Source organism: Montipora foliosa, chromosome 8 (assembly GCF_036669935.1).
Source record: "Montipora foliosa isolate CH-2021 chromosome 8, ASM3666993v2, whole genome shotgun sequence".
Classification (NCBI taxonomy): Eukaryota; Metazoa; Cnidaria; class Anthozoa; order Scleractinia; family Acroporidae; genus Montipora; species Montipora foliosa.
The window spans coordinates 24,918,235-24,928,234 of NC_090876.1; the positions used below are offsets into that span (position 1 = coordinate 24,918,235).

A 10,000-nucleotide genomic window follows, 5' to 3' on the forward strand; every position below is an offset into this window, starting at 1 on the left:
TAAGTACAAAAGGTGGACCAAGTAGACCTCAAAAACCTGGTCCACAGTGCCTACAAATAATTTCCTTTTCTCAATAATTAATGTACAGGAGACATCAAATTCCAAGAATACTCTTACTCTGTTATTTCAGTCCCAGCAGTATGCAAGTCACTTAAGCCAATAGGCAGAGACTCCATAGCGTTGATAATATTGTTATGATCAAGAGCCCGCAGGCTGCTGGCGTGACATCAGGTAATAACGCAAGACAGACAGTGTCATCTAATGACACAAAATTAATGCCCTTGTGGCAAGAAATCCCTTGTAAGTAATATTAGCTGTGCGCATACAGAGCTTTTTCCCTTCGGTAAATTAATTCACTGGCTTACAGGAGTGTGACTTATGGTAATAGATTTCACTCGTCAATGGGAGGGGTGGTGAAGGGGGGGGGGGGTGGGTGGTGAAGGGGTCAAAGGGCTAACTCAATTGTTGACAGTTAATCTACCACGGAAGCTCTAGAGTTGAACAGGAAAACCTCAGGGGGAAGATTTTAGTAATGTGATCTTTCCAGATATTCTCAACATGTTAAAATGAAACATAACACAATTTTACCCCAGGAAAAGTTTGGTCAATTTGCCCTACGAAAATGCATATAGCGTGACCATCAGTAATTAAACTTATATTATATACAAAATTCATGAGTTAGAGCAATAATAATTATTATTATTATGAAACTCCCTGACAGCAAAGGATATTAATGCTCTTTATAAGATAAGTAGTACACATTAAAGTTCACATGCATCATTCATTTAGGAAACCAACAAAAATTTTTCACCTTCATTTTTGTCCAGCCTCTCTTTAGCCTTACGGTAAATTTTCAAATGATTTGTGATGTCATCCACAAAGCGAGTTGTCAAGAAATTAACCCATTCAACATCTTTGGACCTGAAAACCAAATTAATCATAAAGCAGACAAGAGCTGGACAGAAAAGAACAGATGAACTGACTCAAAGATGGATTGGTTAAAATAAAAAGGCTTAATTAAAATTAAAACATGTGGTAATAAATATTAAATAGTTCCATCAGAGAACCTCAAAGCAGTTAAAAACACCTCAGGCCCTTTCTGGAACATTAAAGCCCTCATTTCATACATTTCAAGCCTTCTCTTGATTCTTAAGTCTTAAGTGTTCAAGGTATCTACTAAGCCCTGACAAAACATGAAATCAATGGGAATGTGTAGCAGTCATGTCAATGCCATAACAAGTTAAAAATTACAAAAAAACTAAAACAAAGCTGAAAGGCTGATCTGTAATGAAACTAACCTGTTTGCAAATGCTATAAGTGCTCTCTGTAATGCTTGCCTCAAATCATACAAAAAGCCTTCGTCTGTACTTATTGTATAATACCATCCATGTACATAATCCCGAAAAAATAACTGCAAGACCTAACACATCAATAAAAATTAAATCTAGAATACTTTGAAAACCAGAAGTGGCAAGTCTAAAGGGAAGACTGGACTCTGCAGACCAGTAATCTGCAGACATGAAATCTGCAGGCTGGCCCATTTTGTCAGCAGCAAATGTTTGATCATCGCTGATCCCTCCCGGCCACTTTAAAAAACAATATGGCTGACAATGTTTTGGGGAGTAGGTAGTACTGTCAAGCACAGGTGCCCCAGGTTCAGTGTGAGGGAAAGCCATGAACAAAAATATAGTTTATGGATTTGTATGGGAATACCGATAAAGGACTTGAGGAGACAATAATATTATTCTACAAAAAAAAATCTCAAGTAAAAAGCCTTATTGCAATTGTGTGTCGCTTCCTTCCTGTGTGGTTTTCTTCCAGATTTGACGCGATTTCAATTCCTCGGTTGTCAACGGTTATAAAAATCCCTAGGATGGACACTAAATAATTCTCAGGAGCCCAGCAAATTGAGTTAGATATTGCTGGATAAAAATAATGTTCCCATTTCAACCCACCAACAACACAATAGCAGCCCTGCTAATGACCTAACTAGGGGGGTCTGGGGCCTCAAACTCAGAATGACAGAGTCTGCTGCAGAAGCTCCTGCTCCTTCACTTTATTGCCAAAATATAGCATCTAGATGAATGCACTCCAATACAGTGTGAGGAATTTTTTTGGCATGCAGTTCACTGTTTGCTGAATAACTCCGCCCCATACTTGAAAGTCAATTATGCTGAGCCAATCAACCTTTGGGCACATGCTAAGGTATAAGATCGCAAGTGAAGGCTGTCAATTGACACTCAATCCTTTCACGGGTGATTGAGATGATACGTCAATCATTTTTGGTGTGCATATTATGGTGGGAAACAAAAAATGCGATCTTAGTGGTTTTAAAATTAATTATTCCGAATTTTTTTTTTGGGAATATATAATTCACAGCCCACTGATTCACGATTTGCAGAAACAAAAAAATTGAGCCAGACACCCAAATTTACCTTTACTGAGACCTTAAAAAGGAATGTGTTAAAGATGAAACAACAACAATGATATTCAATATAAGGAGAAATGTAGACTACATTTCTCCTTAAAAAGGAAGTTTAAAAAATTATATTATTATATAGATACAGCTGTACTGATGAAATACCAGGATTTCTCCTTTTACTAAAAAATTACATCTTAATCGTGCGCACTGAACATAGCATTTTTATCTTTCACAGTCATGTAAGAATATAGGTGTTGTCATGGTAACGAACATGACTAGCCAATAAAAGGTGAGCTTTGTCTTCATTGTAAGATACTTTTGTGCTTTCATATAATTCTTCTCTACTACATTAACATTTTTATTGCAAAATTTTACATTATCATGATTTGCTTTTCATAACTTTCATATCTTGTTTCATGTTAATTACACAACATGCGTGTTTTAGCGGTTGGTGACCACTTTTTCATGATTTCAAAATTCATCAATATCTATATAATAAACAGAACATTACATGGCCGCTTGGGGATACAAATTTTATCTTCGAGTGCTGAAAGTATCTCGCAAACGAGTGAGAGATACTTTCAGCACGAGAAGATGGCATCAAAGTACTGGACTCCGGCCGCAAAAGAAAACCTTTGCCTGCTGCAGAGAAAATCAACACCAAGAAACTAAAGATATATTATCACAACGAACTATTTTCTTGAAAGAAAAAATATCACACAGTAGTATTAAAGTCCAAATCTAAAGTCTCATAGAACAAAAACCATTGCTAAATGAAATCTTACTGGAAGTGCCGCCTAAAAGAGGTGTATTATTCAAATATGTACTCTAGAGACCAAAATTATGACAAAGGGAAAGGAAACCAGACCACATACAATGGAGTCATGTAGGCCTGTCAACCTCATTTTACACTCTTCAATATTATATTCTGTTTAGTATTGTTTACATTGGCTGATGACAATTTTTGTTTTCATTATTTAAGGTCATTATTTTTCAAACACCCCCCTTTTTTACCTCTGGGGACCCCCAATTTCTCATCAGTCCCTCTCCCCTCGAATAGTTTCTGTGAACGCTTCCTTATAACCGTTGACAACCAAGGAAATGAAATTGTGTCGAAGCTGGGGAAAAAAACCACACAACATGTACAAGGAAGCGACCCCACAATGGCAATAAGGTTAGGCTTTTTAATTAGGATATTTTTCATATATAATAATTAAATTTATAATTAGAGCGAGTTTCAATCGAGTGTCATAAAACCACAACCAAAGTAATTACTTTGGCCAATCAAAAAGGACGCAGACAATCCAGTAAACCAATCAAAACTCAAAGTAATTGCACATAGCCGACACAAAGCGCGGGAAATTGTGCATGTGTGAGCCACGATTGGTTTTGATTTCACTTCTGATTGGTTGACAAAATGGTGCGAGAACTTTGAACCAATCACTGAGTGAAGTAATCATAAACCAATTGAAAGTAATTATCTGGTATTACTTTCGACACTCAATTGAAAACCGCTCCAGTGTCTTCTCGAGTCTTTTATGGGGATTCTCATACAAATTCTTATATTTTTGTTCACGGCTACTCTCACATTGAGCTTGGGGCACCTGTGATCTGGGAAGATTGAAGCTAAGGCCTCTGATCACAGGGTGCACAAAAATATTATTATTAAATATTTCTTTAGCGCTGCTGACACAATCAATAATAATAATTATTATCATTCTTTACCTCTTGTAGAGGTTCATCAATGATGCTGGATCCAGTCAACCTTTTGTCCATTTTAAATGAATTCCTGCTCAACTGAATTTCCTGAATCACTTTTTCAAGTCCTTTCGATGTTGGTCCAAAATCCCCTTCTTGACATTTTTTTGCAGTCTCCAATGACAGTATATATCCCCAGTAGCCCATTACCAAGAGAAAACTAAACAAGAAAAACCATTGAAAAGTATCAGTCAAATGACAAGCTATGGGCTCTATGCTTCATAAAAAGTTTTGTGAAGTTTCAAAAACGTCTCTGTCTGTGTATTACTACCTATCATCATGACAGTACTGCAACTTACTACTTTATGAAAACTACTGACTAGTGTTAAAGGTGAACCAAAAAGGACAGACAAAGAGCTGCTAGTTTACAACATCGAAATTATTGCTGCAACTGCCAGGCCACTAATAGTATCAGTGACACCAGAAGAAATGTAAACGCAAGACTGACTGAACACGAACCAGCGACGAGAAATGGTGACATAAAAAATAACACTCCTGAACACTATTTACAGACAAACCACAAAATCAACTGGGACTCTGCTGAATGTGTTACCTACAGTAAAAATTACAGACTATCAACATATACTGGAAAGCTGGTTTACTAATAATTGAGAAGAGACACCATTAAACTGATGTCTTCAACTTCTCGCACCCTACAAAGGATTTATCAACAACAATCATCAACAGCAGACTTATTCTAAAAACAATAACTGACCAATTTATTTATTTACAATACACATACAGACCTTAGACCTAGACTGACCATGATGCACCAATCACGGTTTATAGTCTTCACAGCCAATGACATCAATGACCAATCACATCAATGACCAAAGAATTTATACCATCTACTGGTGTTACACATATTACTTGATTCTGAAGATGACTTCTGCTAAGGTTGTCGAAATGTCAGTCAATGTCATTCTAAACAGTCCTTCTCAGCACTTAATTAACACTCACCCGGATGATCATACTTCACTAACCTTATTATATGACTCCTTTGTTCAAATCATTTACAGTATTATTAATAATTGCTTAATATTATTTAGCAAGAATATTTTTAATTATTCAGGTTTGAAGTCTCAGACCATTTGTTGCATGACTTTTCCAGGTTAACCATGTCACCTTGATTGTAAGCTAAAGATATACACCAAGAAATTGGCTAAAAACATTTCCCCAATTTTCATCAAAGACAACCTCACAAAAATAATCAGTATATGGTATCATCCATCCTTTTTCTCAGTCTGCATTTTGCACTCACCAGTGAGAGAACTCAACTTCTTACAGAGTGTAAAGTGAAGTGCTAAGTATCTACCCCATATGAACCATCTGAGCGTAAGCCCTACAGATGGAAATGGGCCCACACAAGGACAGAGAAAAACTCTGACCAAGGTGGGAATTGAACCCAGGACCTTCGGGTTAGATCACCGCTGCTCTACCAACTGAGCTACAAGGTCAGACGGGAACAGGCCGTGGGAACTGAAGCTGTTAAAGTCACGGCAGTGAACATGTATGAGTATAAGGAAGCGTAAGTGTAAAGCCCTACTAATGGGGTAGATACTTAGCACTTCACATTACACTCCAACCAATTAAGTCTGTTCAAATAAAGGTGCTACACAGCAAACATTTGTAAAAACGTAACCCTTCCTTCCGACAGAGTGGCCTTGGATTGATCCTGCATGCGATGTTATTTGAGTGTATTACTTCTCTGCTACACTGAGAATTTTTCCCCTAGGTACTTTGGTTTCCTCCTTTAACCAGAAACCACCACTTGATGCTATCTGCTTTAAGTTGATTTGTAGCCTACTCAAATATTATTAGATTAGTACTAGGAGTGAGACTCAGCTAAGTAATCACCATCAAATCTGTTAACCTTTTCCTTCCTAAGAATGTCAGACACTTAAAGATTTTACTCTGCCTTAAGATGATTTTACTTGTCAATGAAGTACGTACTCTTCAGAAGTGAAAGGGTTAATTAATACTAATACTAATGTCTTACCCGACTGCAAACAGCAATATGTATATAAAAATAAAAAGTGTCCACCATATTCCAAATGTTCCTATAGACAAGCCAACAACTAAGAAACCCCAACATGCCCTGTGAAGCTGCAACAAAAATCAGAACAAGCAACTGCTAATCTATACCAGCAGGGCAAAAAAACACTTTACAATTATTATGACTCTAATAATAATTACTAGATTTGCTAACTTTTACATTTTTCAGGAAGCCAATTATTGTAATAACCAGGAAAAGCAATAATATTATTGTAATAATCATGAAAAGGATTTTGTAATTATTTGTAATTGCCATTTCAAGACTAGTCACCTTGACCTTGACCTTGTAGCTCAGTTGATAGAGCAGCATTTCAAGACTAGTCACATTTGCACTGGCATTTGGCTGCTTAAAATCTAAACTACGGATATTTCCTTACAATTTTTCCCAGGAGTTACATCAGTAGATCTTTCAGGGTGATTTAGGCTTTCCTCTTTTTATGACTTCCCATATACCCAGAACTGACCCCAAAATAGGTTTGAAAAAACTATCCAAATCTCACAGGGTGGGCAGGGAGGGGAAATCGGGTAACAGCCAAACCTCTGGGCCCGGTTGTTCGAAAGCCGATTAACGCTAATCCCAGATTAAAAAATTACCAAGGAGTTCATTTCTCTACTCCCAAATAGTTGTACAACGCTGATATTTGGCAAAATTTTAGATTAGAGGAAGTCAATCTTGAAAACCAAAAATAACCAAAAGAAAGATGTACTTAAAAGTTGAAAACATTTAACCAAAGTTTATGCTAATCCTGGATTAAGTTAATCGGCTTTCGAACCACCGGGCCCTGGACTATACACATTAGATGTCTAGTCGATGAATAATATAACCTTAATTTCAATTCGCCCCTTATTAATTGGACATCAAAGTCAAAACAGTAACGATTATAAGCCCTTTTACTCGCCACTGGTTTGCAACCCTGACCCCAAACAATAGCTAAAACAATAGAAAGAATGACATGTCATTGTTTCCTGCAAGGGTTGCGAACCAATGGCGAGTAATCTTTGGATCAGCTGCTACAAAACGATTTCTGGGACTCATTTACCTGCTTATTTTCCATCCTTTGCAAAACTCGATGACAGACAACAAATAGTTTATGGAATTTTGATCAGCGAGAACCCTTAAAACAATTTACGATGTTAACTGCAGTTGTCTGCAATTCAAGAAACCATATACGAAGTATACAAATGCGTAGTACCCAGGCCCCAGTTGTTTTGAAGGGTGGAAATCACAGGCAACCCAGGCTCGGAGGGTAAAAAAAAATTATAAGGGTTCACGGTATGGGATCCCGATAACAAACACTCAAACAGATATTTACACGCAAAAGTTCGGCTTTTTTATTGAGAACTTTTGCGTGTAAATATCTTTTTGAGAGTTTGTTATCGGAATTCCCATACAATTCCTTATAATTTTTACCCTCCGAGCCTGGGCTGCCTATGAATGAATTACCATCCACTGACTCAATTGGTTTTGTTAGCGTCTATCCGCTGGATAACGGTGATTTATCCGGTGGATAGCGTTATCCATCGTTTGAAAAACCGAGGCCAGGAGTATCTCACGAGATCTCCGCTCCTCCTCCGCGCCAAAATCATTTCAGGAACAAAATTTGTCAAAAACGCAAACCTAACCGGAAGTTTTAGTAACTTGCAGACCTGTCTCCCGATTTTCGTCCTTTTCTCCCGGTCTCCCGCTTTCAAACAATTTTCTCCCGGCTGCTAGAGCTTACCCAGATCAACATAAAGATTATAGAAAATTAACTTCATGATAAAAAACCTCGCAACATAATTGAAGTAGGACTTGTATTTACAAGGCTAAAAATTTTAAAAAGTTAAAGACCGAACGTTTTCGGCGTTAAGCCATCTTCAGGGTAGTTTGACGGTCCTCGTGATTGTGTATTTATGTCTATCAGGTAATTCCCGATAGGAAGAGTTTCACTATGTAGCAATGAATTTGTTTGTTTAGAGCAGGTTTCCATTGTTGGATCATTAGGCCTTCAAAAATTCTGCGTTTGTGTAAGGATTGCGCCGTGCAGAGTATACACCAGCTAAAAGAATGCGAAGGATTTTCACGTAGGTGACAGGCAGGTTCAGAGTCATTACATAGGTTGAAATGCCCGTCACCTAAGTGGAAATCCTTCGCATTCTTTTAGCTGGCGATGATACTCTGCACGGCGCAATCCTTTCACAAACGCAGAATTTTCATATATGAAAATTGTTCCACGGCACGCAATAGGCCATTTCAGAAACGTGAAAGGACTGGGACGAGTTTGGTTGTTTTCCGTTTGTTTAAAAAACTAAGACATTCAAATGAAAGATCAACCAAGTTTGAGAGTCTTTACCAAGAATAGATGTATTTAGAGGAGGAAAATGGTGAAATAATATATCTTTAAATATCACCTAAAATAGAGAGTTTGTATGGAATGGGTAGACAGGCCACAAAATTATAAGGGTTTGTATGGGATTTGGCAACTTTTGCAAGTCTCCCATTTGGCCAATTTTCCGTAGAAAACTCTCAAACTTGGCTGGATAGCTTTTCATTTGGTAACATTTCAGTTGAAGAGTTTAGATTTTCAATCCAAGCAAGTATGAGAAACTCGTCCCAGTCCTCTCACGTTTCTGAAATGGCCTATGCCTGTCGGTTGAAGGTGGGCCTTAAAGGGGCTAGGTCACGCAATTTTAGGCAATTTCATCATTGATCAAATGGTCATAGAATTAACTGAAATAACAAAATAACGGCTCAAAACTATAGAGGAACTCAAACAAAACACAGGAAAGCTAAGGAGGGACAAGGATGGACAAAACTGGGGAGGATTGAAATGGATTGCATCTGGGTAAATTTGAAAAACGTCGGCCCACCTTTTTTCAAATTTACATCAGTTTATATCAGAATGTCATTTAAACAGCTGGAAAATCATTCTCAATTGTTACGTGGCCGTGATTTTGCAAATGAAAGACTCTTGCTCTGCCAATTTGACGTTTAGAGCTCATAACTAACAAAATTAAACAACATTACCTAAAACAGCGTGACCTAGCCCCTTTAAATATGGCTTACATTCGGGTTATGAAAGGGAAATGAGAGATAACACTGATCTACATATAATACCCAGCCCAGGCACCCCGTGTGGAAAATAAAAATGGCGACGAAGAGAAAGCAGGCCGAAAACGCGAATGTCGCCTCTTCGGAAAAAGGAAAGACACTATATAAAGTGACTTTCAAAAGCGAGTGGAAAGCGCTGTATCCAATGCCAGCGGTAAGAAATTTCATTGTGTTTGTGTGGTTAGAACTTCAGTTGTAATCATCAAGGAACTAAAGATGCGGAAGATCGCTGCAAGACGGAAACTCGTCTTAAAAATTGTTTTTGTTCTTACAAAATCTCAGTTTTTTTGAGGCTCTAAAGCAGAATCTCCCCTCTCGCATGGGTAGATTCCTCAAAAAATCTTACCCATGGTGCTCCGCTGGCGCGCTAAGTATCATTCAAATCACTCAAGTATTTTAAACAATTTTTTCAGGAGGACTGGTATTCTTATTGGAAAGGTATGCTACACTACTACAAATCGAACTTGATCGCTTTCCATGAGTTTCGCACTGAAATCTGAACACAAACCTTGTTCTCTATGAAACAATACGGTAGATGCGCTTCAGTATGCAAATTGATGTTAAATTTTAAATTTGCGCACGTTATGGCTTGGCTTGGCTTGGAAACAATGCTACGACACCAAACGAGTAATCAACTGTGTTACACCATGCATGGGAATGTATTTTAAACCACT

At 37.7% G+C, this 10,000-nt stretch overlaps 1 protein-coding gene across 2 annotated transcripts in view; it reads right to left on the reverse strand.

Annotated features, from left to right (window-relative positions):
- Window positions 1-7,408, reverse strand: part of LOC137967735 (sorting nexin-13-like) — a 51,703-nt gene extending 44,295 nt beyond the window's left edge. For both annotated transcript variants that reach the window (XM_068814288.1, XM_068814289.1), the window contains exons 1-5: window positions 7,276-7,408; window positions 6,180-6,286; window positions 4,148-4,340; window positions 1,299-1,420; window positions 812-921 (exon numbers count right to left, since the gene is read on the reverse strand). In XM_068814288.1, coding sequence (XP_068670389.1) covers window positions 812-921; window positions 1,299-1,420; window positions 4,148-4,340; window positions 6,180-6,286; window positions 7,276-7,290 — 547 coding nt within the window. In that variant the 5' untranslated portion in view covers window positions 7,291-7,408. The remainder of the gene's footprint in view (window positions 1-811; window positions 922-1,298; window positions 1,421-4,147; window positions 4,341-6,179; window positions 6,287-7,275) is intronic.
- Window positions 7,409-10,000: the final 2,592 nt, after the last annotated feature.